This window comes from Phycodurus eques, chromosome 18, assembly GCF_024500275.1.
Source record: "Phycodurus eques isolate BA_2022a chromosome 18, UOR_Pequ_1.1, whole genome shotgun sequence".
Taxonomy (NCBI): domain Eukaryota; kingdom Metazoa; phylum Chordata; class Actinopteri; order Syngnathiformes; family Syngnathidae; genus Phycodurus; species Phycodurus eques.
This window is the reverse complement of record NC_084542.1, coordinates 18,780,946-18,808,855: the sequence shown is the minus strand read 5'-3', so window position 1 is coordinate 18,808,855 and position 27,910 is coordinate 18,780,946. Positions and strand designations below refer to the sequence as shown.

The 27,910-nt window shown below is 50.0% G+C and overlaps 2 protein-coding genes across 8 annotated transcripts; one reads left to right on the top strand and one right to left on the bottom strand.

Annotated features, from left to right (window-relative positions):
- Nucleotides 1-5: 5 nt before the first annotated feature.
- On the bottom strand, nucleotides 6-17,976 carry si:ch211-278j3.3 (E3 ubiquitin-protein ligase RNF19B). 5 transcript variants are annotated; one of them, XM_061703794.1, is made up of 12 exons: nucleotides 17,727-17,976; nucleotides 15,065-15,322; nucleotides 12,173-12,230; nucleotides 11,504-11,864; nucleotides 8,719-9,155; nucleotides 8,044-8,246; nucleotides 7,541-7,688; nucleotides 6,553-6,715; nucleotides 5,199-5,313; nucleotides 5,012-5,131; nucleotides 4,423-4,630; nucleotides 6-4,294 (listed from the first exon to the last, which is right to left on the bottom strand). In XM_061703794.1, exons 4-12 carry the CDS (start codon nucleotides 11,657-11,659, stop codon nucleotides 4,039-4,041), a joined length of 1,806 nt encoding a protein of 601 aa, XP_061559778.1. In that variant the 5' UTR covers nucleotides 11,660-11,864; nucleotides 12,173-12,230; nucleotides 15,065-15,322; nucleotides 17,727-17,976; the 3' UTR covers nucleotides 6-4,038. The 5 variants fall into 5 exon arrangements, with proteins under 5 accessions (XP_061559778.1, XP_061559779.1, XP_061559777.1 ...); XM_061703795.1 differs by lacking the exon at nucleotides 17,727-17,976 and having other exon boundaries at nucleotides 12,173-12,294; nucleotides 15,065-15,883; XM_061703793.1 differs by lacking the exon at nucleotides 17,727-17,976 and having other exon boundaries at nucleotides 15,065-15,883.
- Nucleotides 15,106-27,910, top strand: znf513a (zinc finger protein 513a). Of its 3 annotated transcripts, none has more exons than XM_061703791.1 (5): nucleotides 15,106-15,471; nucleotides 19,816-19,949; nucleotides 20,029-20,166; nucleotides 23,443-24,219; nucleotides 25,113-27,910. In XM_061703791.1, exons 2-5 carry the CDS (start codon nucleotides 19,910-19,912, stop codon nucleotides 26,003-26,005), a joined length of 1,848 nt encoding a protein of 615 aa, XP_061559775.1. In that variant the 5' UTR covers nucleotides 15,106-15,471; nucleotides 19,816-19,909; the 3' UTR covers nucleotides 26,006-27,910. The 3 variants fall into 3 exon arrangements, with proteins under 3 accessions (XP_061559775.1, XP_061559774.1, XP_061559776.1); XM_061703790.1 differs by lacking the exon at nucleotides 15,106-15,471 and adding an exon at nucleotides 16,019-17,565; XM_061703792.1 differs by lacking the exons at nucleotides 15,106-15,471; nucleotides 19,816-19,949 and having other exon boundaries at nucleotides 20,080-20,166; nucleotides 23,495-24,219.

The following is a 27,910-nucleotide window of genomic DNA, read 5'->3' as shown; positions in this document are numbered from 1 at the left end:
ACGGCCCGCCCGCTCGCCTCGTCGCTGTCGCTGTCGCTGTCGAGGTGTCGCGGTGTCCCGCTCCCCGGTGCTGCTGGCTAGCAAGTGACGCCGAGCGCCGCCACCCGCTGCCGGCGTGCTTCCGGTGGCGTGGGCGTGTCCGTCCAGCTCGACTGGGCGGGCGGGCGCCCCGGCGCCGCCAAAACGTACGCTTTGCTTTTCTTGGCGCACCATACATATAATGCTTACATGTATTGACACGTTAAAGTAAAAGACAACATTAATATACATTGATTTATAACAATACTTTTACAGTTTTTATTATTTACATGCTATGACTTTTTTTTAACATCTCAAATAAATACAGGACTGAATAGAAGCTACCAAGGTCAGTGAAATGTTTGTGATTTTCTGCATGTTGGCGTCCTCTAGCGTTTACAGTCAGTCATTGCCGCTCATTGAACGCGGGGTTTCTATTTGTGGACTTCATACAGGAGGTTATTTCATTGTTTTTTTAAAGGAGTTTATTAAAATGAAAAACAAATAAAACGTGTTGAAAAGCTTTCCTGTATTTCATAGGCAATACGTGGATTTTTCTAATTGGTTTGTCGCACTCATCGGCCACATTTTTAGGTACAGGTTTGTATTTGATCATAAAGTATATTGCATTTGTTATAATTGTATTTTTATACAGATTTATGTGTGTGTATAATATTTCGTACATTGCAGTTGCATGTTGAGATATAGTTTACAATTATAGTTTGACATAGAGTTGATATACAAAGTCTACACACCCCCGTTCAAATGTCAGGTTCGAGCCATCCGAAAAAAATGAGCAAGATCAATCATTTCAAAACTTTTTCCACCGAGCGCCGCAGGAATTTCTGTTTAGTACACGTGCCGACAATCTGCCGTCTCCTTCGTCCGTCTGCGCGGCGAGATGGAGGCCTCGTCTTACGGAGAAAAGAAACACACTCGAAATCGTGTGGGAAAACGCGTTACGCTCCGATGTAACCGAGCGTGACCCTTTTGGGGCCTTCGTTCTAAAACGATGTTCGGCGCAAACGGGAAACCGCTCGCCGCCGGAAGAAGAGCGAAGCCAAAGTCGAGCGAGACGAACACGAGCCGATTTTCTTCAGTCGAGGCGGAGGCGATTACGGACCGCTCGGCAGTAGCGCCAAACCTAATATATGAAATATATTGCATAGTTACAGGAGTGTATATTCTATAATTATACATTCATTCAAGTTAACAGATGCGCAAACGTACTGTGTGATATTTACTAACCGCGGTCATCATTTTGTCACACTCATCAAGCAAAGCAGCGGCTGAACACTCACCGTGTTCTTTCTGAGGCTAATTGTGATTATTCCGCTCGTTACGAGCGGGGCGGCGGCTCGGCGCTCGTGCCGCTGCTACAATAATGGCGGCTCGTGATCTTCGGACCATCTCTGTCACGCGTGGACCGCGCATACTCGGCGAGTGTGCGTGCGCGTGTTAAGGCGGAAGACTGATTTGGATGACATAGCATGTTCCCAAGTATATTTGCAGAATTGTTCAAAATCCAGCCTCTGTCATTCGCTGAAAAACTCACCCCTAGTTGTGTTTCTATGCTCAGGTCAAAGCATTGCTTTGGCACCCTCTTGGTACCAGAGAACTATGTTGAAATGAGCCGAGGAGTTTCATTGAGAAAAAATGCCGACCGCTGACACTGGATATAACCTTATGAATTTGTATTTGTTTTGATTTTGAAATGTTTTCTCTCAAGATTTCTGAAGGACAGGTCATCTCTCACAATGACGTCCATGTGGCGCTTTTGCCCATACGGCGTCGAGCAGCATTCTTAAGATCCGCGGTCCATTCGCAAAGTCGCCTTCGCCTGCGAGTTAGGCCGCATTACACGAGGCAGGCTACAAAATCCTAAATCCTTCCAAGTCCAATACGCGTGCTTGCGAGTGGCCGCTTTTATTGTTAAAGGGCTGCTAAATGAGTGAAGAAGACCGACGGCAAAGGCTGACATGCTCAAATGTTATTGTGACCTTTGAACTCACGGACGCACCCGGGTCGCTTAAAACAGGGTGGGGCAAACTTTCGGGCTCAAGGCTTCATTTTTTTTTGTTTTTTTTAGATAGATAGATGAAGAAAAAAAAGTTTACGTGTGTGGGGAAAAAAAATGTCAAATATTTCATTGGAATTATAAAATAATGTGTATAATTCTATCATCAAATTGTATTATTAATGATTTTTTTAGTTAATATAAATAATGACTCAATTAAACAATTATTTAATGAGATAAATAAAAATGACCAACATATTTTAACTAAATTTTAGGTCAACAAAAGACGGCTAAAGTAATACAGCAAATCAAATACTTAATTTTAATAATAAAGCAATTGCAATTTGTTTGGGTGTATTTTTTTAGTTAACCAACTGTTACAATAAATGTTACACGTATGTGTAAAAGGATTTATTTGAGCCATATTTTAGTTTGTTATTTCTAAAGAAATCGATCCCAAAAATAATAAATGAGATTCATGCCCATTTTTAAATTGTACTATTTAAAATACAACTTCATTGCAATGTCTTAACCAATTCTTTAAAGACCCTGTGAAGTGAATTCAGAGATTTGTTTCTCAATACTTTAGACGTGATAATTGCTCAAAATGTGCAAAGACTGAGAACTACGCAGAACCGTACTCGGTAGTGGAGGTACAGTGTTAAACAGTTTTTTTTTTAACATTTGAGTTTTCCCAATTTTTTGGCCATGGCTAAAATGGTGCCCCAGCACGAGTCCCTTCCCCTTCCACTATACAAGAACTTGAGCGCCTTCATTTGCCTCAGCGGTTCTCGGACGCAATTGCAACATGCAGTTTCTACACCCTGAATACGCATCTTCCCTTTGGATAGTCTGCTCGTGTGGCTGCTTTAGTGTGCCTCATTGTCAGCCACGAGTGCGTGCACATCATGGATTGAACGACAGAACGGCGAGGATGGAAGAAAACAATTAAAAAACAAAACAAAGTCCGACTCGACAGCGAGCTCGCGGGGTGCGGCTTTGCGTTGACTTTGCCCGCTTTAGAGCGCCTCGTTGTCAGAACGACCCGGTCCGGTAGGATATATTCCGGCCACCGGAGGCTTCGAGTGAATATATTTTTGCGGCTCAAACGCGTACTTATGTGTAAGCAGAAGAAAGACGCCAGACGAAGTAGCATCTATTTTTCCAGGTTGCGGAAATGATATTTGACTGACAGCCGGCAGTTGAGCGGGGCGCGGTTTCAGCGCACTCAGCGGACACGCCCGCACCGTTTGAGAGCGGAGCGAACGAACTGATCTGTCACCACTTTGAAGCCTCGTTTTGTTGACTCGATGATTCTTTTTTTCCAAATCTTTCACATTTGTGGCGGCACAGCGCGCGACGGGTTAGAGCGTCTGCCTCACAGTTCTGGAGGATCGGGGTTCAATCCCCGGCCCCGCCTGTGTGGAGTTTGCATGTTCTTCCCGTGCCTGCTTGGGTTTTCTCCGGGCACTCCGGTTTCCTCCCACATCCCAAAAACATGCATGAATCGGGGACTCTAAATTGCCCGTAGGTGTGAACGCGAGTGCGAATGGTCGTTTGTTTGTATGTGGCCTGCGATCGGCTGGCGGCGACCGGTTCAGGGTGTGCCCCGCCTCCTGCCCGAAGATAGCCGGGATGGGCTCCAGCGCGCCCGCGACCCCTGTGGGGCTAAGCGGCTCAGAATATGGAAAATGGATTCAAATTTGTCAGTGTTGTTCCCAACATTCTTCTCTCTGTTGTGCCAAATTCAGTCGACGTTCATTTTCACTTTACAGGGACTTTAGAAAACAATGTTAAAGGTGTCAAATAGTTGATTTGACTTTGATTTGTCTTGTATTATTTGCAATCAATCATTGAATAAATGATTGAATTAGATACATGAATAGAAAATCTAAGGAATGACCAATTCTTAGCAGGATAATAATTCACCGGCTCGGTGGGCCAGATTAACGAAGAGAGCGGAGCGCATGTGGCCCGTGGCCCACACTTTGCCCACCCCTGCCTTAAAGTCGCACGCACGCCATCGACCGAGCGACGTCTCGGTCACACTGAAAGGCATCCGGCGGGAGGGACAGCGGTCGAGCGTCGTCCGACCGGAAGACGGGGACCGCGCCCCCCGGGTCCGGGTCGGCCCCCCCCGAGCGTCCCAGCGACTCGGCCGACAAGCTGCGGCTGGACGGGACGTCGCCGAGGCCGGGCGGGCGAGCGCCTCGCGGCCGCCTCTCGATCTCCACGCGCACTTCCACGTTGCTTCCGTCCCTGCGGACGCGAGACAAACACCGGGGAGGAAAGCCGAGCGTTACGGGGGGGGGGGGGGGCGACTTACGACTTTGCGGAGTTTGGGGCCGTCTTTTTCTTTGACGACTGGAACGCGCCGGCTCCTTTACCTGGAGGCGCCGTCGCGCTCCGCCCGCCCGTCCGCCGCCACGTATCCGGGTGCGGCGCTGGCGCTGGTGCCGGGGAGGGCGAGGGCGAGGGCGAGGGGGACGGGGGTACCCGCTTCCCGCACGCCGACCTCCTGCACGCTGGTGTCGGCCGGCGCGGGGCCGCCCTGAGCCCGCCAGTGGTCGCTCACCACGTGCGAGAACAAAAGATCTGCAGAGACGACAAGACCAACGCGTCGGGCGTCTCCTCGTGCACACGCAAAGATGGCGTTCGCGACAAACGCACCCGAGATGGGAAAATGAATTTCTTACGATCTTACAAACATTGCTGCCCGTTGTGGCTAATTCGCAGCATTCCTAATTTTCCATCTGTTCCGTGTGCTCGGACAAAATGAACACGCTCCACTTACTTTGAAAGCAAAAAGACAAATGATCCGTTTTTGTATGTAAAAAATGTTTGCTTGGGTTGTTTCGCTCGAGTAATTCAGCAAAACATAATGGCGAGGTCGCAGAACAACTTGACTGGCATCTAACGGCGCCGCCACATCAAAAAAACCACAGAAAAGTTCAAAGAGGCAGAAAAGTCACTCACAGCTGGCCAGGTCCTCCAGCGCGTCGGGAGCGTCGGCGGGCGGCCGACACCAACCGTTCCGGCACAGCGACATGGGCACCACCCCGTACACGTACGTCAACATGAGCGGCACGCCCACACCTGCACGCAAATACGTTTGGTCTTCTCGGCCTCCCGGACAAAGAGACGGACGGCGCGCGCTCCGTACCGACGGCGACGGCCGCTATGACGGGCGACACGAACACCGACATCATCACGCCGCTCGCCACCGTCAAGTAGTGCTTACTTCCTGAGATGTTGTTTTTCTTGCAGCGACCGTGGACCTGCGCAAAAGCAAAAAGTCAAGCCGCGTTTATCAAAAGACGCACCGATACAAAGACGCCGTAGGCGGCCTTGATTTCTTTTATGCCTCCTAACATGGAACTCTTTCACTACTGCCGACGTTTCTATTCGTCAAGCGGAGAATCCGACTGTTCACTGCCACCGACGACCGTGGTCGTCAAATACGTTTTTCGACGGTTCGGCGTGAAAAAGGTCTCACCCGGCTTGTCTGCGAATATCGTTTGTAAATACATCGGGTAGAAGAGAAAGATCAGGCGATGCATCTCAGCTTGTCTCGTCGATGATGAGGGAGAGAAACGCCAACTCGTTGAGGCGCCGCACACTCACGCGCAGTGTGTACGTGTGCTATAAACAGCGTGTGTGTCGCAGTTGTCGCAAGATGAATCGCAATGCAATTCATGTTGAACAGGTAAAAAAAAAAAAAAAAAGTTCACAGTTGTGAGGTTGCGGGTGCGATCCCCGGCCCCGCCCGTGTGGAGTTAGCATGTTCTCCCCGTGCCCTTTCCTCCCGCAACCCCAAAAACATGCGTGCGAGGTTCACTGAAGACTCTAAATTGCCCGTAGGTGTGAATGTGCGTGCGAATGGTCGTTCGTTCGTTCGTATGCGTACCCCGCCTCCTTGCCCGATGACAGCTGGGATGGGCTCCGGCACGCCCGCGACCTTCGTGAGGAGAAGCGCGACAGAAAACGGACGGATGGACATCAAAAGCCCTTTCTCAGGCTCGTTTTTGGTTTATTTTTGTAGTTTGATATGTCACAAAAGTCAAAGTCACTGCTCTTTCTTTTTGTCAGAAAACCGCTGTTTGTGCTGAACTTGACCCATGCTCGACTGCTGATGACTAAAGAAGGGAAAACAAACGACAAGCTTTCTTTTTTGGGGGTTTAGGAAGAGGGGTCTACTCTTTGTTTTGTTGGTTGGGTGATTGATTACACTGCGACAGAAAACAATATTGCGCGGGTCTTGAAAGATGAGCCGCAGGCAATGTGAATGAGTTGAAAATCTTGCTTCGCCGTCGGACGAGGAATCCAGTCAAGTCTGAAGGTGGGTGGAAAATGTCAGGAGACAGATCAACAATTACCCGTATTTCATAGATGACCTCAATCGCACAAAAATGGAACGGAAAACACCACGAGGAGCGCCGTCGCTGCTCTAGGCCGGGCGTCGTTCCGAATCAAGCGGGTTCTCGCGCCGGCACGGCGGGCACGGGAGCGGCGCGTACCTTGCGGCCCACGTAGATGGGTATGCCCACGATGACGACGGGGACGGCGAGGCCGGCGACGAGCGAGATGACCACGGGGGCGCCCAGCAACATGGCCACCTGCCACAGAACTTTGCGGCTCTGCGACCACGGTTTCTTGCCCCAGAACGTACATCCTGAGGGACTGAAGCACAAACGCTAGGCATGGGTTCCTCAGACTTTTTGCGGCTCCGCTTGCGACAGAAACGGCTTTTCGCGTTCATCTCGCCGACTGAAACCGAATTCTCTTTGACCGAGGAAATGGAAACATGACCACTTCGTCTCCAAATTGGGGACTTTGCGTGCGTTACCAGGCATGTGGTTTCGAGTCTCTCGTGCAGCTCTAGCACGGCACCTTGAGCTACCCCGACGATTGCCCACGCGTCGAGGGGCCGCGGCCACCCGAGGTAGCCGCCCCCTGGCTCCGCCGCCGGATACGAATCGAATTCATTGCGTGTCCGCACTCGTGATTCAAAACACTCGCAAATCAGCTTTCCCCATTGGAATGAAAGCAAATGCCGTTAATCCGTTCCAGACTCCCCTCCCAAAACCCAACAAGCTAAAGTTTTTGCTTGTTGGAATGTTTTTCAATTGAGACTAAATAGTGTTGTCCTTTATAAAACCACATTGTGATAACATGATCAAATAGAAGGGAAAGAATTTAACAGTTTGTGCATCATGATTAATTCATTGTGGCGCTTTCTGGTGCGCGCAAACTGGCCACCGGGGGCAGTATAACACAACACAAAGAATGGTTTCACGACGGCGACGAGATGCAGTAATATGAGTCGTCGTTCGCTGACGATAAAGATGTTGTATTGTCTGTCCATATGTTGCTGCACCATTTGTGTTCAAATGTCTGTTCCTTAAAGCGTTGAAACTGCCACACGGCTGCTATTGGATAGCCCGCCTATGGCATTTCCCAACCTGCGTCTGCATCGGCGTGAGGCCGACGCGTGCGCGCGTTTACCTGAGGTAGTGCACGTCGGTGATCTCCTGCATGCACAGCCAGCAGAACTGGCACGCGCACACGGTGCAGTTCATGCGGTTGCAGCTGCCGTCGTTGGTCTTCATGATGTGGGCGCCGCACCGAGGGCACGGCTTGATCTCCTCTGCGTCTGCTCTCCGAAAAAAAAGAAAAGCGTGTTCACGCCGCGCCGTCGTTCTCGACCGCCGCTGTAAACGTAGCCGTAGCAACGACGGCGGCTATCGCGTCAGGCATTTGCTCGCTGGTTGCTAGGCAGAATATGAGCGGGCACAATTGTCGTTGCAGATGATTATTGCTGCGAGGATTACGAGATCAATTTGCTGGTTCGAAATGTTTGAAACGTTAACCCTGGCTTGAAAGTCGACTTTCAAGCCCCCGATGTTGGCCTGAAACCCGAACACCATCTGGAAACCGTACTCGAAGAAGCGCAATATGTATTTCGGCTCTTGAAAAATGGCGCTGCAGTAAGAGAAGGGTGTGCGCACCTCCTCCGGGATCTTCTCCGGGGAAGACGTGGAGCGCGTCCTTGCCGCCCAGCGCGTGGCGCGCGCGCTGGCGCCGCGCCCGGTCACAGGTCTGGTTGGGGTGCCACAGCTGGCGGCAGTGGTAGCAGAAGTCCGTGTCGCAGCCGTCGCGACCGCACCTCAGCTTGGGGCACTCGGCGCAGCCGTAAGCGATCACCGCGTAGCTGTGGACGGACAGAGGCTCCATTCCAAATTCTGCGCTTTTACCGACCCCGATTTCACGGCCGACTTTGAAAACCCTAAACTGCACTCGAACCCTGAAAACTGGGATTCAATCTGGAAACAATCGTTCCGAACCCTAGCTACTGCTCGAAACCCGAACCCCGTGTCTGGGAAACCCAAAATAGAAACACCAGGAGTCGAGTTGCTGATTTCATTGGCAGCATTCGGACGGCTGCCATTTGAACCAATGACAACATTCTAGCAGCCCACTCGCTGCTTGAAGACGTAGTACGTAGTACGTCGTGATCCCGCCACTGTTCTGCATTAATCATGAAATTCCTCACATTTACTTTCAGACGTTTGATTGGCTACTTGTTGCTAGGCAGAATTCTTTGGGCTTCAATGAACTTACATCAAGTCAAGTTCCCTTCTGTCTTCACTATAAAACGTGCAAGAGAAAGAAAAGGGGCAGACCCGCAGTCCGGTGCGGGACACCAGCGCGTGTCCGGGTCGGCGGCCAGGAAGCGCCGCAGCTGGTACTCCTCGAACCTCTCCAGCAGCGCCGGGTCATCCAGGATGGCGCGCACGTCCAGGGGCGCCAGGGCCTCGGGACACTGCGGGCACGCGATGCCCACGCGGCTCTCGGAAATCTCGATGCGCAGGTACCGGCGCAGGCAGTCGCCGCAGGTCCGGTGCGGGCACGTGAGCAGACTCGGGAAACGACATCGCGGCTGCCTCAGCAGGCACAGCGGGCACTCCTCCAGGTGCTCGTCCGCCAATCGGTGGGCCGGGACGTCGGCGGCGCCGCCCGTGCGCGCGGGTGGGCCGGCCGCCGCGGGCGCGGCGCCTCCGTCCCCTCTTTCTGCCCCGGAAGGTCTCCGCTGCGCAGACGCTTCTGCCGTCTGACGATCCTTCGCACAGGCAAACATACGCTCACTTAGCTCACAATCCTGGCTTAACTTGAAACCCTACCCCCGGCCCCTAACCCTACTTTGCAACCTCCGAGCCAGCCTTAAAACCTTAACCCTTGTCTGAAACCCCAACCCTGTCTCGAAAGCCTCATTTGGAACCCTAACCCTGTCTAGATCCCTTCTTTGAAACCTCGATCCTGGCTTGGAAGGCTCATTTGGAACCCGAAGATAGAACCTTATAACCCTACTTTGAAGGCCTAACTTGGTCAGGAAACCCTACTTTAAAAGCTGAATCCTGTCTCAAAACCACAACCCTCGCTGGAGACGCTAAACCTAACTTTCAAACCCTACCGCTTGTTTGGTACTCCAACTGTATCTTGATACCCTACCTTCAAACCTGCATCCTGGCTTGAGACCATAACCCTCGTGTGAGACCCGACCCCGTCTCGAAAGCTTACTTTCAAACGCTCGCCTCGGCTTGAAACCCTACCTCGCGACGAACCGACGACCGAAAGGACTTCCGTCTGCGGTTAAGTAGCGACCGACTGTGGTTGCTAGGCAACCTCCTCGAGGCAAACGAGCACCCGATTAAGTCAACACGCTAATGGATCGGCGCCGCAACGGGCGGAGCCGACCGAAGTTAATCATCTGCGGCGTCTTGCCGCTTCCTCTCGGGACTTCCCCGCATTTCGCGTTCGTCACCGATTTTTTTAACGCGTCGCGGGGGGGAAATCTGCACTACGAGACAACTACGAGCAAAGTGTAAAAGTAGGTTCGGGTTACGTTATTCTGCTTTTCAACTTACTGTGCAGTTAATAAGTCAAAGTTGTCCCAAAAATAAACAAACAGTTAAATGCCTTTTTTTGAAATAAAGACCGTGCAAATTGAAGTCACAGATTTGTTCCTAAATGCAAGACACAAGAGAACATGCAAAGACTGAGAACTACGGAGTCGTCAAGTGTTTTCACATTTCAGGTTTTCAGATTTTTGGGGGGCGGGGCTAAAGCGGCGCCCGGCATGAGTCGCTCTCCCCCACGAGCGAAGAACTCGGACGCCTCGGTTCGCATCGGCGACATGCAGTCCGCCAGCGAGCTACGCCTAAGTCTTGAAAATACATTTTTATTCCCTTCGAATAGTCCGCCGGTGTGGCCGTTTTAGAGCGCCTCGTTGTCGGCCGTGAGTTTGTGCGCGTCACGCAGAGAAAGGCAGATAAGTGATGAGGGGGGGTGTTTTTTTTGTTTTGTTTTTTTTTTCCATTCAAAAGTCCTACTTGACAGCAAGTGTGCGGCGTGGCCGCTTTTGAGCGCCTCGTTGTTGACTGGGAGTGTGCGCACAGCGTGGAGAGGAGACGTAAGAGTGAGGTAAAGACAGGAAGAAAGTCAGACGTGCCGCACGGGGGACAACTGGTAAGCACATATGCCTCACAGTTCTGAGGAGCCGGGTTCAATGCCCGGCCCCGCCTGTGTGGAGTTTGCACGTTCTCCCCGTGCCCGCGTGGCTTTTCTCCGGGCGCTCCGCTTTCCTCCCACATCCCAAAAAAACACGCCTGCTAGGTTCATTGGAGACTCTCAATTGCCCGTAGGTGTGAATGTGAGTGCCGATGCTCGTCTGTTTCTATGTGCCCTGCGATGAGAATAAGAAACCCGTGTGATGGAACCGCACCCACGGCAAGCTCGCCATCCGGCACGGTAATCCGCCATTCTTGTTGCAAACGTCATCGTCACAGGAACGACGCGTATGTGTCGTGCTCGCGGAAACGCGCGATCTAGCCAAAAACCCGCTTTCAAAACTGATCGTTTTCGGGCTCTTAGTGGACGAAAAAAATCCTTTGCGGAAACACTGAAACGCGTTTGCGTGTGGCCGCTCGTTGCGGTGTTGGAAAGCTCCAGCGAGCCGGTGGCCACGGGAGGCTCCGAGCGAATATGTTATCGTCGGGGCTCAAACGCGTCGTTATGTGTCGCCATAAGAGAGATACGAGATGGCGCGACGATGGTATTCGATGAACAGTTGAAGGGGGCGTGGCGCCACAGCATTTGAGAGCGGAGAGAATGGCCCTTTTTTTTTTTTCCCCTCTCCTAAACGTGCCGAATTGTTTCATCATTCAATTTTGGCACTTTGGTTAACAACCCTTCTCTGCGGTGAGTCTAATTTACCAGACATTTACTTTCACGTTGGACTGAAACAAATACAATTGAAAATGGGGCCAAAATTTGGCTTTCGTTTTGGTAGCAGTTAACCGAGATAAATTACAAACCGGTCATAACGACCCACAATTAACGCCACCCCAAATTTGAGCACGAAATGAAAGAGTTCCAGTCGTAAGCCAAATTTGGAAGTCGTGGTCTTACGCGCCGCGGGCGTCGGCCGAGGGCGAGCGCGACGGCCGCCTCCTCTACGGGCCGGGCCTCGCCGGGCTTTTCGGGCCGCGCGTCCGATTTGGGCTTTCGGCCGAAGAAGTTGAGGAAGCCGAGCGGCCCCCCCGTCTGCTGCTCGGGCGTCTTCATCGTCCGCGGCGGCGACGGCGACTGAGGAGAAGCGCACGGCCGCGAGCGTTAGCGCCAGCGCAGTGTGCGTGTGCGTTCTTACGGGAAGAGAGAGCGTGACGGAGCTGACGGAGAGGAGGTGACCCCTGTCAAGAGGGGAGCGTCACCAAAACAGAAGTTTCTCCTTCTTCCTCCTGATTGTCCCCGTGTACTTTCCGGCCAAAACCTGCATGTCAAAAAATGCTCAACAGTTAGGAAAAATAAGTGTTCCTAATATTTTGGTTGCCGTATTTGGCAACATATTTGAAAAAGTTCTCAAGGATGACGCAGTGCGCTTCCTCAACACTGCAAGTACAATATAGAATTTGCTTTATTTCTATATTTCATGACAATTTGAAGTTTACAAAGGAATTTCTTATCGTTCCTGCATTTGAAATCAATTGAATAAATATGGAGAATCATGTAAATGCAAATACAGTAGTAATAACTATCTGAGGAAAAATGGAGATAAATAGACGATATGACGGTACTCACGGTCATATATCCTTGATCCTCTGCGTCGATCGACTAATATTAGGGCCGTACTGATGAGCTGAGAGAGGCACAGAGACGTTATTCGGAATGCCACTTCAGTTCTGTGGCGGGACGTGCACGCCCTGCTGCAACAACAAGCGGAATTCAGAATAACGAACGCCATATCCTTCTGTCGTATACTGCCCCCACGTGGTCGAGGCGAGCAGACCACAAGGAGCGCCGTTTAACTGATCCACTGACACCAATTCTTTGTTCTTTTAATTGACTTCTGTATGATTTTATAAATCCAATCTTACATTGCTATTTTTTCATGAAAACATGACAAAAATCTTGGTTGTTTTTTCAGGGGGCAGCCGAAACGGATCGATCGAGTGTTTTGAGATGCGAGCACGGCCGTGGAGCGAATTACACTTGGATCTCAAATGAAGCTCTTATCTCAAGGCCCCGCTGCACGTCTGTATAAATATATACGTGTGTGTGCATTTCTTTTTTTTTTTTTGCGCAATTGACGTGCGTTGGGAAGGCCGCTGGCCAGCGCAATACGCGGAGAGGCAAAACACCAGAAGCCGGCTGAGTTCGTTGTTGTTGTTGTTGTTGTTGTTTTCTGCGACCCGACTTGGAAACACGCTGGCGCGCAAGACTCGCCGGACGTTTCCCGCAGCAGCAATGCGGCTTTGCGTGACGGTGACCTCAGCCTGCACGCTCAGCGGGCATCATATCACACCGGGGGCGGGGGGACGACGACATTTTTTATTTTTTGGGGGGGTTTCTCTCATCAGGAACCGTTTCATAACATGCACCAAAATCACGTTTTGAAGACACGGTATGAGGACAAGGACTTGCTTTTGCGTACTCGCCAATACCGCGTACCGATAATTGATAACGCCTTGCAATTGTGTGCAAATATTGTTGAGAAAGAAACATTTTTCTTGACGATGGTAGAAGTTTCAAAGAAATACTGGGGAAGACTTTTCGCAGTATCAGTTGTCAGTCGTAACATTTTAACATCCCGCTGCATGTTTTTGTTTTTCCTGTTTTTCCGACATTTCACCTCAATGTAGCCTGTAACACAAGACAATTCAGCAACGCGTGCTTCGGTCTGAAAGCTAGAAGGCGCTAGCTATGAAAGAGGAGAACAGTTTATCCCGGGGATTCCTTCACCAAAATTCATGAAGTAGCAACCATATATTCATTTTATTATCTATGGATATTTTAAATCCTTATGCATAATACCAATACAACATATGCACGTGAGGCGCAGGTATTATTTGGATCCACTCGGGATCGCCTTTCTCGCAATTTGACACTGTAGCATCTGTGACTTTGAATGCGTGTGGCTTGAAAAGGCGGGGCCTCTCCGGGCGTGTGAGGTGGGAGTCTGCGAATTAGAGAGCAGCGTTGGGCTGTTGGGTGGCTAACCGTTAGCCGCTCTGCGTTCGTTCCGTTACCGTCAAGCGATTGAAGGTGTGCGGCGGCTGTGGCTATCCAAACCACCTGCAGAGGAATTGCAATCTGTCCTACCTCGCGGTGGCAGGCTGCTGTATTGAATTAGCTAACGCTGTCTGCTTGACAGCAGACGTGCAGTCGTGTCAGCCAGTTCTGCTTTGCAGTAGACACGTTTGTTATCCTCTTTTTTTGAAGTGTGAAAGGATCTCAAACTTTGGACATTGTGTCCTTTTGCGATACAAGGAGAATGTAAGGTCGGGGTTAGGGTTAGACAACAAAAAAAGCTCTTGGAGCCATGAATAATGCAATAAATAAAATGATGAGCTGACTAAGTTGTTTAAGAGGTGGAAATAAATGTGCACGCACTTACCTTTGCGGCTCACCAGTTGCTTCTGCACAGAAGCATGACAGCGATCCGTTTTGACCGAAACGGGCTCCGTCAAATGTCGCTAACCTATTTGTACTCGTTGCCCTCTTAAAAACCTCCAGACTTTCAATCTTGAGGCGACATAACGCCACACGGCTCCCGCAGAGTGAGCGAAGACAGTTGAAAAAAGGGAAAAGGTTTGTTCAAATACTATTTTTGACACTTTGAATTGGTTTATCATTCGTAAAAGTAACAGATTTGTGAATTTCGAGCCTATCTGGGCGTACGGCGGTGCCAAAAGATTCGAGTTGAAATCGTTCCGTAGCCACACTCCGATCTCAAAACACTCTCCAATCGCGTGCAAGTTGTTGCAGCCCCCCGAGAAAAACATCAGCATTGATTTTTCGGTCATCAGGAAAATTGCCCTCAACAGTATTGTTCGGCACGAAACTCCGTCAAAACATTTGCTCTCCACGTAACCTGTGAGAACGTGAGCCCAAAACACAACTGCAGCTCACGTTTTGTCTCTCCTTCTTCTTTGGGTTCGATTGGCAAAGCATCTTGAGGCTGAATAGCGCCACCCACTGCTAATTCCCTTCCACTGCAGGGAAAGTGGCCCGATGTTGTGACGTTTGCTGGCGCCATCTAGCGGCCAAGTCTAAAGCGCAGTCAGACTTCTACTCCTATCTCGAGACATAAACAAGCAACCGCTCGTATTTCCAAAAGCTCGCAAGTCTGGGCACTCGTAGGTCAAGGCACGCCTGCCCGACAGCGATGGAAAAACAAAACCGCAGCCGCAGCAGCAACAACAACAACAAGTGGATGAAGGAGGACATTTGCAATGGCGACCCAAGGAAAGCAGTGGCTCTATTGTTCCGTGTATAAGAACTGTTGCTGCCTATTTTTAGTCAGCGAAATGCCGCCGCGACGCACCCTCGCAGCAGCAGCGGCCTTCGGGTGCACCGCGCGACACGGCAAGGGAGTGGCGCTTTTCAACAGGCTGCCCCGGAAAGGCGCCTTGAACGCAATAAGTCGCCAGGAAACCCGCACAAAGATGCATTACGTAAACGGCTCGGTACCTCGCGAAAGCCTCCTCCCCTAAAGCGCCACGGAAAAGCCTCGCGCGCGCAAGCCTCCTCCTCGTCCTGCTCTCCACGCGGCTGCAGGTGCCTCCCGGCGAGAGGGGCTCGGCGGTGGCGGCCGGGCAACGGGAGGACCAGGGAGGCCCGGGAGGGAGAGCCTCGGCCGGCGCGGAGACCTGCTGACGACGGGCCCGGAGGGCTGGCACACTGCGGTGATATCGACCAATGGGACGACGCGGCAAGCTCAGGATTCTCCTATTGAGAAAAAAAGAAAAAACACACATCGCATCAAATAAGCACAACACCGTTTGTCACTCTTATGATACGTTTCCCTTCCGCTGGCCTCCATTCTTCATGAAATAGGCCATTGCCGCCCACAGATGCGCAGCACGAATTCATCCAATGTGAGCTTTTTTGGTTTTGACACTGCACGTCTACAATCGCCGAGCTAAATCTTTGCCCAATTTGAATTCTAAATTAATTCTAATCCATGTAATTGCATTCGCTCTTGATTTCGTCGCGTTTCTCTTGGCAATTTCGGCCCAACCTAATGTGCCCATACGTGGCCTTTTGGGCGCAGCAGTGCTCGCCCGTCCACCTTATTTGCAATGGGACGTTCCTTTAGGGCGCGGGTGGCACACTCGAGGCCCGGGGGCCAGATCCGGCCCGCCACAGCATTTTATGTGGCCCGCGAAAGCAAATCACGTGTCAGCTTCCAGGATTCCTGCTCAAATCGTTACCGAAACCTTTGTTTTTTGTTTTTTTTTACAGTAAATTAAACAATAGCTGAACAAACTATTATCCTCGACTTCTGATTGCAAAACTAGTCAGGCATCGGTTTCTAGTAATATGAGGCGACTTTTGCCGGTCAGAACGGCCCTCTGGCGCAAAGCGAAACTACAAAAAGGAGTTTGGCATCTATCGTTTGTCTGTCTCGTTTCCAGGAAGGCGTTTGGTGAATTCGCTGACGGCCGCCGTGAGGATTTAGGCTGCCCGTCAGCTCGCGTCAGCGGGTGCCTTTTAAGACGGGCGCTTGTGCGTTTGCTCGAGATGCGTATTTTGCAAGTGACCGTGCTACCGGTTACGTTTGCTTTGCGAAGCGACCACCCGCTGACTTCCGCGAGGCGTCCGTGTTGTTGCCAAAACGTGATTGGCGATTCGTCGATCTCGCGCTCACCCGCCGTTGCCGAGCCCGCGTCGACTTGTCGGCTAGTCGGTTCGAGCCCGAATCATTCATTGAATAATCAGTGTCTCTCGTGAGTAGGATGTGTATTTCGCTGAAATGTTTGATATTCTTGAACATAAACATCTCATGTCCTGTTTGATTTGTTGGATTCATACCATGACGGCACATTTTAATCATAAAAAGACCGTTAACTACGCAAGCTCCAACAATGGCGCTTTCATTGCAGCAATTATCCCCACGCAAGACAGCAAAAAGACCATCACAAGTCATTCGAATGACATCCAAGGTTTGTTTTTTTGCTTTTTAACTCCTCGGATGGAAAGTTCCAAGAGTTCGTGAGGCTCCATCTTGCCATCACTCCAAAAATACAACTGAGAATGGTTGCTTCCGCCGTCAGATTCTTCAGTTTCGTCTTTGAAAAATATTTCGATTCATAAAACGTGAATACTATTTTGTTAGTGTATCGCAAAACAAAAGATGCATCGTGTGAACTAATTTCATAATGGGACGGCTGGGAGAACTCCTCCCTCTTTTCCATTTTTTGAGAACACCTCCCTCTTTACATTTTGTCTTTTGTTTTGAATTGATCTCAATTTATTTTTGAGAGCCCCTCCGTCTCTGTATTTGTCTATTCTCGGAGAACTCCCTCTTTTGTTTTTCTTCGAGTGGATGTATTTTTATTTTTAAGAACTCCTCCCTCGTCCCCTCCGAGATGCAGCTCAATGACGTCAAATCCGGTACTGGCTCCGATGCGTTTCATAATAAATGTCACGCTTTCGTACGGCAGTTAAATGACTGGGGGGAAATGGGAAACGTGAGTGCCTCAACAGATATCTGTCAAAGGAGTCTTAAGATTACAATGACACGAAAAATTGCAGGACTGGATGTCACAATCGCGGGGTTGAACAAGACGCAGGTGTTATGACCGAACAATGATGCAAACGAACGGGGTCTTCTTCATCTTCTCTCCATGACGACATCAGGAGACGACGTAAAACTCTGATTTTCCATTTCTCCTTTGTGAACTTGAACGTGTCAAAGAGCCGCGGCAACAGCGATGTGGCTTTAATTGTGAAGCACCGCCATCCCCCTCCGCCGGAAGTCGCCTTGTTGTTCGTCGCTGGGAGAGCCATACAGGCGAATGAGAAAATCAATTAAGTTATGAAAAATAGCATTAATTGCCTTTCTTTGTCGCCGCGGCTCGCGAGGAAATGGCGGACGTGCGAACGTGGCTCGCTCGCGGAGCCACACGTCTCCTGTAACGGGGTGCGCTGCGGCGGCTGCGAGGAGGAGGGCTACTTTCTCCGGTTAGGTAAGTTAGCATGACGACGGGCTCACTCGGACAAGTTGACGTTAGCCTTTCATGTGAAGCTTCGACGCCGAGCGCTAATGACGTTCCAGGACGCCGCTCGTCTCCGAGCTGCTTTTGTGTGGCCCTCGCGGGCTTGTCGACGAGTTCAGCGCCGACCTGACCTGTGCGACGTTGTGGCCTTTTATCCCGGTTCCTGCTAGCCGCATGCTCTTTTGTGGACATGTTGCAATTAAGTCGTCTGACCGCCACTCGGCCCCGCATAAACATTGAACGCGTGCGTGAAAGGTTGTGATACGAAATCATTCTTCTATTCCAAAATCACTTTTTCTACAGTGGACTTGATGGTAAAGGCATGCGTCAAATGAAAGGGACTTTAGTTTTTCGGACGCGTCGTGAATCAACACTTTGTCGCATAATTACTACGTCGGCAAGTGGACCTCTGTAACACATTTCGAATATCAAATTAATTATACATACTCGCGGGTTCACCGATTAGCAGTATATTTGTTTTCATTTGATTTCAATGAGTTTCTTTTGGGGCGCAAACGCTTACTGGTGGTATGTCCGCACTTGTTCCAGATTTGTTGGGGTTAAAAAAAAAAACCCCAGAAACAAACACAAAAAAAAAAAAAAACCAGCTATGCAATTTTAACGGGCATCGATTAGCGGCGGATTTTCACTATTCGCGGTCAGGCCCGGCCCGCGAATCGCCAGTAGGGGTAGACGCTATTTTAAGTTGAGTTTATTTTACAAAGGTAACAATAACAAAGCATGTTATGTCCCTCCCGAGTTGTGATGTTGCTTTTCTGTTTCTTTTCTATTGAGCATTGTTTGTCAAACAGTGGTGCCTTGACTTATGAGTTGAATCTGTTCTGTGACCACGCTCGTACCTCAAATGATCTTTCCTCACAGAGACGAACAGAAAAGCCGTCAATCAGTTGCCGTCCCCCAAAAATAATTTTTTTGTCATGTGTTTCTCAACAAGAAAAGCAGCACTCTACAGTATTGTAATTTATAAAAGCATACAGAAATAAAGTAATGGAATGGAATAGAATAGAAATAATTTGGAACACTGCATCTGTGATTCAATGGACGTGTGGCTTCTGTTGGTTTGTGTGCCTTGGCCACCAGGGGGCAGTATAATACGACATAAGACATGCACACCAAGGAGTCAGGATAAATCATATACAGGTCAATTAGAATACGGTGGAAAAGTGCATTATTTCAGTGCTCGTGTGTATTATAGACACAGTAAGCACATAGGAAGCGGTTTTTCAGAAGGCCAATTCCCGCCAAATATTAAACAGAAATTGAGATGAAATAATTTCACCTAGACATCTGGCAGGATTATTAACCTGCTCACTACAGCAAATGTAAATACAGGTCGTCCTCACTTTACCTCTGTGCTCAATCTTTTCTATTGAAACTATGACAAACTGTTAAAACAATAAATCGGGGAGGGGTGTTGCTGGTTTTCACGTGAAAAAAGGGTCGTCGTCCCCGTCCCCAATATTGCGCAGCCCAGTCACACCCTTTCTACGATCGACTGCGACACATACGCTGTTCACCGATGGGTGTTGACTTGAGTTGGGATTCAAATTGGCGTGGAAAAGCAACACGCTAAGCGTCCCCCGCTGGCCACGAGGTGAATCGATTCAGCAATCCATTGATGAATCCATATTTTTAGCCACCCCTAGTTTTTATAGTGTCTTCAATTGAATACGGGTTCAAAAGGATTCGCAAATCATTTTCAACATTTTTTTTTATGGTTTACACCACCTCCCAACTTCATTGGAATTGGGGTTTGTATTTTTGGCAAGGGATCCTGCTTAAAGTAAGCCATTGCAAACCGAAAAACTTTTCTGGAGGGAGAGGCGCCAGCCAAAATGCAACGGTCTACTTTCTTTCCGGTTCAATAGATAGTTTTCAAATAATCCAATTGGATTTGTTTTTATTTGAAAATAGTACAAGGAGTAACGATTGAATTCTGATCGGCAAGTCATTTGCGACTGTCAACGCGATAACGAATTTGATTGGGGATGAAAAGAGGGCGCGTCTGAGCCCAAGTTCGCACCATACATGTATTCAAACTTGTTCGACTCCCACACAAATGGCTCTGATAGTATGAATCAAAGGTATTAGTTTGCGCATTGAATCATTACCTACTCGACCATTATGTCTTAGTTGGCTGTTGCTTTACCAAGAATAGTCCTGGCGTTTTTTTTTTTTTTGTTGGCCTTCCATCTCCAGAATTCTTGGGAAATCACTGGCAGATGTCCAATGAGCCGATGGTTGTGGAAGTCTGCGGGGAGACGTTGCCAACGAAGGAGAGGCTGACTGGAAGATGCCAAGGAAAAAACAGCAGCATCCACAGCCAGTCAAGTGTAAGTACACCGCGCATGTAGTCCGCACGGTACAGTTAGGACGGCATGTGACTTTGTCTTCATTTTTCTCTGGCCTCAGTGAATTCAAAAGCTGTCGTAGCCGCTGAAAGTGCAGGAAACTTCGCCTTCCGCACGGACTTCCTTTTGGAACACGACCTTCAATTTGGTGATCCTCGTCGCGACGGCAAGATTCTTGGCCTGGAAAAAAAGTTCTCAGGTTGGTCAGAGGAAACTGTTTTGACATTGCAAACTGTGTCTGGCTGTGGCAAAATGTGAAATTTGTGAAAATTGCGCCAGCTTGGTCGGATGAAATATAATATAATAGAAGAGTTGTGAAATTGATGCCATTATAACTATATATATATATATATCTCCATTCAACAAACAACCATTTGCACTCGCATTTACAGGCAATTTTGAGTCTTAAATCAACCTAGCACGCATGTTTTGGGGATGTGGGAGGAAACCGGAGTACCCAGAGAAAACCCACGCAAGCACGGGGAGAACACGCAAACTCTACACAGACGGGGCCGGGATTTGAACCCGCGACCTCACAACTGGGAGGCAGATCTGCTAACCGGTCGGCCAGCACTATATAATTCATTTTGTTTGGTTTAAACATTTTTCATGTTCTAAAATTATGTTTTTTGCAGATTAAATTTTCTTGTAATGTTTCTTAAAATGGACTTTTCCTCATAGGATTGCAATTTATTTTTTAATATTACGCAATGAAGACGCATTTTTTTTTTAACGATGACTATCTCGTAAAATTAAGACACTTGTAAATTGTCACTTTTGTGGTGTGAATTAGCACATTTTTCAATTCTAACCTGTTCGTCATAATGTGACTTTTTGGGGGGGATCCATTGAGAAGAACTTTTTATTTTCTCTTGTAATATTGCAACGTAATTATAAAATGGAGACTTCTTGAACATTATTATTTTTTTTAAATGTTTTTATTACGACTTGGAAAGTGGGCGTCTGGTTAGGACGTCTGCCTCACAGTTGTGAGGTTGCGGGTTCAAATCCGGTCCGGCCTGGCCTGTGTGGAGTTTGCGTGTTCTCCCCGTACCTGCGTGGCTTTTCTGCGGGCACTCCGGTTTCCTCCCACGTCCCAAAAACATGAACGCGAGGTTAATTGAAGACTCTATATTGCCCGTAGGTGTGGATGTGAGTGCCGACGGTTGTTTGTTTCTATGTGCCCTGCGATTGGCTGGCGACCGGTTCAGGGCGTGCCCCGCCTCTCGCTCGAAGATGGCTGAGATGGGCGCCAGCACGCCCGCGACCCGCGTGAGGAGAAGCGGTGTAGAAAGTGGATGGAGCTGTAAAATGTAATGTGATTTTTCTTTTCCTCCCAAATTACTTTTCTGGAAAATAAATACCAGATGCAGTGATTAGCTTTGGTCCAAATAAAGCCCCCGAAGCGCTTCCCTCTCCGTTCAGCGCCGTACTCTTCCGCAACTCTCTCCAAAGCGCTTCGTTTCCTGTTGCTGCGGCACAAAATACAAACGGGAGACTGCAGAACGAACAAAGGATTGGTCATGCCATTTTTATATACCTTAGTAAAAAAGAAAAAAAAAAAAACCTATGACCATTTCCATCAAAGACACCATCACGAGGGGGCAACCCATCCATCATCATCATCATCATCATCATCATCATCATCATGTGCTGTTGCCTCTGCTGCTGCCATTATCATTACCCCATCATCATCATCATCATCATTACCATCAGCAGCAGCCCTCACAAGCATGGTCATCATCATCATCATCATCATCATCATCATCATGAGGCTCTGTAATCATCCACTAGGAAATGTGTGTGTGTGTGTGTGTGTGTGGGGTGGGGGGGGGGGGGTGGGGGGGGTGGGGGGGGTTTAACGACCAAAAAGAGGGCGCCCCAAACTCTCTTTCCTCACATTGTGTCTCGGCAACTCGACGCGTCTTCCCGGTGGGCTCCGAGGCGAGCGTCTTCCCGTCGGTGGATCTTTGGGAGCGGTGTGTCGCAAGGACGCGTGTCACGCACGCACGCACCGTGATGTCGGCGATGACGACGACGTGTGCTGCTTTTTCTTGCTTTGAGCTCAAAGGTTTTACGTTCGCGTTGCCGTTGGTTCGAGCGGCCAAACGTGGCGGGCACGGTTGCGCGGAGGAGGAGGGGGAAGTGCTCTTCCACGATTGTTTGGCCACTTTTTCAGCATCGCTCTTATGGCAATGTTGCAGGTTGGTACCTAAAGGGGTGCTGATATTATTCTGCATTAAGATGGTTTGGCAGAAGGAACACTTTCCAAAAACATTTTTCAAAGAATGGGTGCAAATATAACCTGTTTTGTCAAATATGCAATTTGAATTTTCAATCATTTTGTTGGGCTTCTAGTTTAACATCGTGGAAATTAGCATGATGGTTTGTCATCTGTCTGCAAAGATGTGACATTTTTTATTGCGATGTACATTTCTGACTTTTGTTGCTCTCAAGTCATTTTTAACTCTTATCTCTTACTTACTATTCTAGTGGAATGATTCAAACTTGTCTAATAATGATTTCTTTTCCCCACGTATTATTTTTCTGAAATTTCCGATTTGTAATACCAAATGATGCAACAAAATATTTTTGTCTGACTTTGCGAACGAGCCGATGCAAGCGACAGTATAATTTTCAACCGCTGGAAGTCTAATGTTCAGTTTCAAAATATTTTGTAGGTTGCACAGCCTAATTGTAGTAAAAAAAAAATTCTCATTGAGGTTTTCTCAGAAAATTCACTTTATTTACTGCAATTCCGTTTTTCTTGACAGTGTAGAGAGGGATAAGCCCAGCCACAAATAGTGAAAATCAGGGAGTAATTGATGCCCCCACCCCAAATGTTGATCATAATATTATCAGCAAAGCACCATTTGGGTCTAAATGTACCTCCAACTCACTTCAACATAGTTCCTTCGCACCAAGATATGCCACAGGATGGCGGCAAATTAATACGTGTATTGCTTCGGCTTAAATCAGAAAAATCGCCCAGTTTTCAGCTCAACGGAGGATAGCATCCCCCGAGATGTGAATACTGTTTATAGCGTACATTTCCATACTTTTTTCAAGTTTGAGGTGCCTAAACTTGTCCGATTGGCCGCAAAGCAAGTTGTCATTTCTCTCCTTCAAACTGAGATTGTCCGTCTAGTCTTGATTTTCTACTCAAAAGCTGTGCTGACCTCAATTCCGAACGCCGCCATCTGCAGGGATCCGTTGGTCATCACACTGATGCAGAAACCAGAATTTCTCAGACGGGGCCGGGCGAGCGAGCGAGCGCCTCCACGGCGGCCCGTTGAAAAACGTACTGGGCGAATGTAAACGTCGGTGGCAGTATAGGCTCGCGTTCCGGTTGGCCGATAGAACGCCCCTTGAAAGTTTCCACGCTATTCCCGATGGCGTTTCTGCGACAGTCGAGTCAACCCACGTAGTGGCGATGTACTGCTGACGCTCGGCTCTTCCTGCCCGTCCTCCACAGAGGTAGCTGCTGAGATCGGTTTCTCTGTGTACCCTCTGTGTGATGAGGACAGCTCCGACTCCTGCGGCAGCGGCGGCATGGATAGCGAGACGGAAACCTCCCACGGCAGCACCCCCGACCGCGGCCGGGAAGACGAGGGCGGGGCGGGCCGCTCCGAGCCCCCCTTCCCGCCCTACCTGTCGTGCCGGGGCTGCGGCCAGCTCCGCGACGACCACCTGGGCGCGTCGCTAGACCTGCTGGCCCCTTACTGCCTGCGCTGCTGCAAGGCGTCGCGGGACGCCAAGGGCGGCGGCGGCGGCGGCGGCGACTTCGCCTTCGGCAGCCTGGCCGGGCTCCACGAGCACTCGCCGCCGGACGGGACGGCGGACGGCACGGGCGACGACGACGACGACAAGAACAAGCTGCACTCGTGCCACCTGTGCGGCTTCTCCTCTCGCTACGCCAACCACGTCAAGCGGCACATGAAGACGCACAACGGCGAGAAGCCCTTCAATTGCCCCGTGTGCGCCTACGCCTCGGCGCAGCTGGTCAACTTGCAGCGGCACCTGCGCATCCACACGGGCGAGAAGCCCTACAAGTGCGAGAGCTGCGCCTTCGCCTGCAGCTCCCTGGGCAACCTCAAAAGGCACCAGCGCATGCACACGCCCGCCGGCGCCGGGCCCGAGACGCACGGCGGGCCGCCGCCGCTGCCGCACGCCGCGCTGCGACCCGCCGGCCTCAAGAGAAACAACGTGGGCGGCCACAGAGCCGGCCAAGACGACGACGAAGCGGCCAAGGGTACGTTTGATTTCTTAAACATCCGTGTGCCCGTTAAGAATTTGCTTGAATTGATTGGGCCTTGAAGCCTTTCAGGCGAAATGGAGGACTTTGACTCAAGAGCGCCCCAACAGACAAGTTGGAGATTTGTGTATTTTGACTCGCGACTCGGCTCGGCTGACTTCACAGCGAGCAGCCGTTCGGCAGCTAGGCGACATCTCTTCCGAAGAAATTAAATTCGACAGCTTAGCCTGTTTGTCCGCAGTTTAATGGTTGTGCTCTATCCATCTGTGTTGCAGTGCTTTAATCCAATAAAGCAGCACTCAGTCGTATATTCTTTATCCTCTGTGGAAAAACGACTGATGAGCTGAGACCTCTCAAACGTGATATCCATCTGTCTTATACTGCCCCTCGGTGGCCAAAGCAGCACATCAGAACAAGCCTCACAATGGGCATTCAATTGATGCAGTGTGACACAACGGGTTTAATTCCATTTATTTGTATCATCATCTTACGTTTGTATACAGCACAATATTATGGACTGCTAATTCCTCATTAAATTACACATTCCATTTTTTGGGGTTCATTTCGGGGGGCTGGAACGGATTCATTTCAATAGGGAGCGGTCGCACAGCGAACTCGACGGGTATCTCGAGGCTCCTCTGCATTTAAAATTGGTTGCGTCTGTGTTGTGACGTGTTCCGTTCTTCGACTTCGATCAAAGATGTTTTTGCACCGCAACGGAAAGGGAAAGTCATCTTTCTGTATCGGCGACGATTCAAGATGCATTGTGGGATACATGGAGGGCGCTAGATCGGGCAACCTTTGCTCGCTATACATCGAAACGCTGAACGCCGCATCCAGCGGATTTCAAATTCACTCGGCTTTTGTTTGTTCGTTTTGTGTCGTTTCAGAGGTGGCGGCGGCCTCGGCCCACCTGACCCTGGCGGCTCAGAACGCCGACTACCTCTCGGCCTTTGAGAGCCTCAAAGGGGCGTCGCCGCAGCCCGCGCCGGCCCCCGGCGACGGCGCGGGCCCTAGAGCGAGCAGGCCGCCGCTGTTCCCGTTCACGTGCCGCCTGTGCGGCGTGGTGCTGGAGGATGAAGACGGCTCGTCGGCGCAGATCTGCGCCAAGTGCACGCTGGAGATGCTCACCAAGGACTCGTCGTCGTCGCCCGGCAGCCCCGGCGAGCGCGGCGACAAAGTGTACACGTGTGCCGCCTGCCCCTTCCTCACGCATTACCCCAACCACCTGGCGCGCCACATGAAGACGCACAGCGGCGAGAAGCCGTACAAGTGCCCGCAGTGCGACTACGCCTCGGCGCACTTCGACAACCTCAAGCGGCACCACCGCGTGCACACGGGCGAGAAGCCCTACAAGTGCCACCTGTGCGACTACGCCTGCGGCAACCTGGCCAACCTCAAGCGGCACCAGCGTGTGCACTCGGGCGCCAAGCCCTTCGTGTGCGCCGTCTGCAACTACAGCTGCAACCAGAGCATGAACCTCAAGCGCCACATGCTGCGGCACACGGGCGAGAAGCCCTACAAGTGCCAGGAGTGCGGCTACACCACGGGCCACTGGGACAACTACAAGAGGCACCAGAAGAAGCACGGGCACGCCACCGACGGCTGGGTCAAGATGCCCCCCGCCGGCCCCGGGAGGGACCGGGACGAAAAAAGCGGGCCCCGGGGCGGCCACAGAAAAGAAGCGGCCGGCGGCGCCGCGCCGGCGGCGGACATGACTTACGTGGCCAGGGAGGGCGCTCAGACTTTACAGCACCCCAACTGGAAGCTGGAAATGGTCTAAAGATGCCTATGTCTTCAACATTTTGATGCCTTGTCTTCCGTTTTTGGGCTTCTGTGTGCCACCCTTACCCCGGTCCAAGTAGGAAGTCCTAATGACGCCCGGATCCTGAGAGGCCGTTGAAAAGCGACGCAATGCGGCGTGAACGGCACACCGGTTCTGGTACGCGTCATCGCTAGCTGTGAGAGGGCGGTATCAGAGCCGCGACAGAGTACGGTTCACTTCAGTCCACTGTATTGTCCCAAAGGAACGCCTGACCACGAGGCGCTCTAAAATGGCCATGCCCCAAAGTCACAGTCAGTACGCTATCAGGTCTGATTTAAAATAAAAAAAATGTATTAAAATTCCCCCTTCGCCACGCCAGCAGACCATTTTCGGTGCGTCGCCATAGCGAGCTAGCGAACTGCACGTCCGAACTGCGCCGGCTAACGGCTGATGTGAACAAAAGCGGTCAAGTTCATACGTAGCAGGGGAGGAGTGACTCGTTCGTGCAAAGTGCGTCCCGGGGTCCGTTTGAGCTATGCTAGAAAATCTGGAAACAACGCTTCATCTCCACAATCCATACTGCATATTTTTCAGCAATTACCTTCAATCATGCAGAAAATATCAAACGCATCTGAATTATTTTCAGGGTTTTTAAGGTCCATGTTCTAGCAGACCATTTGTCCTCACCAGTAACAACTGGTTATCAAAAGATTTGGAATTACTGCTCAAACAGCTTTCTATAGAACAATGAGGGGGAACAAGGCAGGGAAATTTGTTAGTTTTTTTTCCCCGCGGTCATGACCTGGCATCTCCTGACTCTCAGGTACCCCCCCCCCCCCCCCCCCCCCAAACACAAACTGTCACGGCTCTGATACTACCCCCAAAAGCTGGATAATTGAGGATGCTTGCCCCTCATTTTCCACGTCAATGCCAAAAAGGCAGAAAAATGTCATCTTATTTGCCCCCCGATCTGGCACGAGACAGTGCCCCAAATCTGCTGTGACTCTAATGCTACCCCTGAAGCGGAAAATGGAGCCTGCTTCATACCCCCCATTCTGCATTCTAACCCTAACCCTGCATTAAAAAGGTGAAAAGATGCCAGATTTCTGAAAAAAGAAAACCATTTCCCCACCGAGGTGGGTCACGGCTCTCGTGCTACCTCCCAAAGCCGTCAAATGGAGTCTGTTCCATACCTCCCATTTTGCATCTGCGCAGCGGGGAAACAAAGTGGACGAATGCCTTTTTGGGGGGGGACTTGCGTGGAATCCCCTCGCGCGCAGACAGTGGCCCAATTGCGACGGCTCGGACGCCTCCCCCAAAAGCCGGAAAAGTGACTGAGGCAATATGCGAGGGCGGCATGTGCCTTGAAAGTGAGGAACTCCAAGCAAGTGCTTCTTACCCGGACCGCAGTTATCGATTGCTCCGAAATGGACGAGTCACGTTCTTTAATGGGACCGAGAGCAGCAGCGCTCATCTTTAAATGCGTTTTGTCATCAGTGTGTAGACCTTATCGTGTATTTTGTGTGTGTGTGTTCTGTTTTTCTCACTGTGAAATTAGCCTGTGGTTTACTTGAAAACAAAAAGATGGCATTATTAGAACGTTAAGCATGTGTCATAATTTTTATTTTTCTAATGCTATTACTCTACTAGAATACTACATACCCTAATATATATGGTATATACATACAGGATAGGAAGGTTGTGTGTGCAGTAGGAAGTTGAGGATGATGCTTTTGTATGCAAGGCAAATGTTCCGGGCGGCCGACTTGTCGCCCGCCTCCCGAATTGTTGTGATCTCCTTTTATGCAGCGTCTGTCTCATCACAGCCTTAACAAGCAAGACTTTACACACCAGTAAATAAACACTTGTTATTTCATTAAATATCTGATGACTTGTCTCCATACAATAAAAAACATACACTAT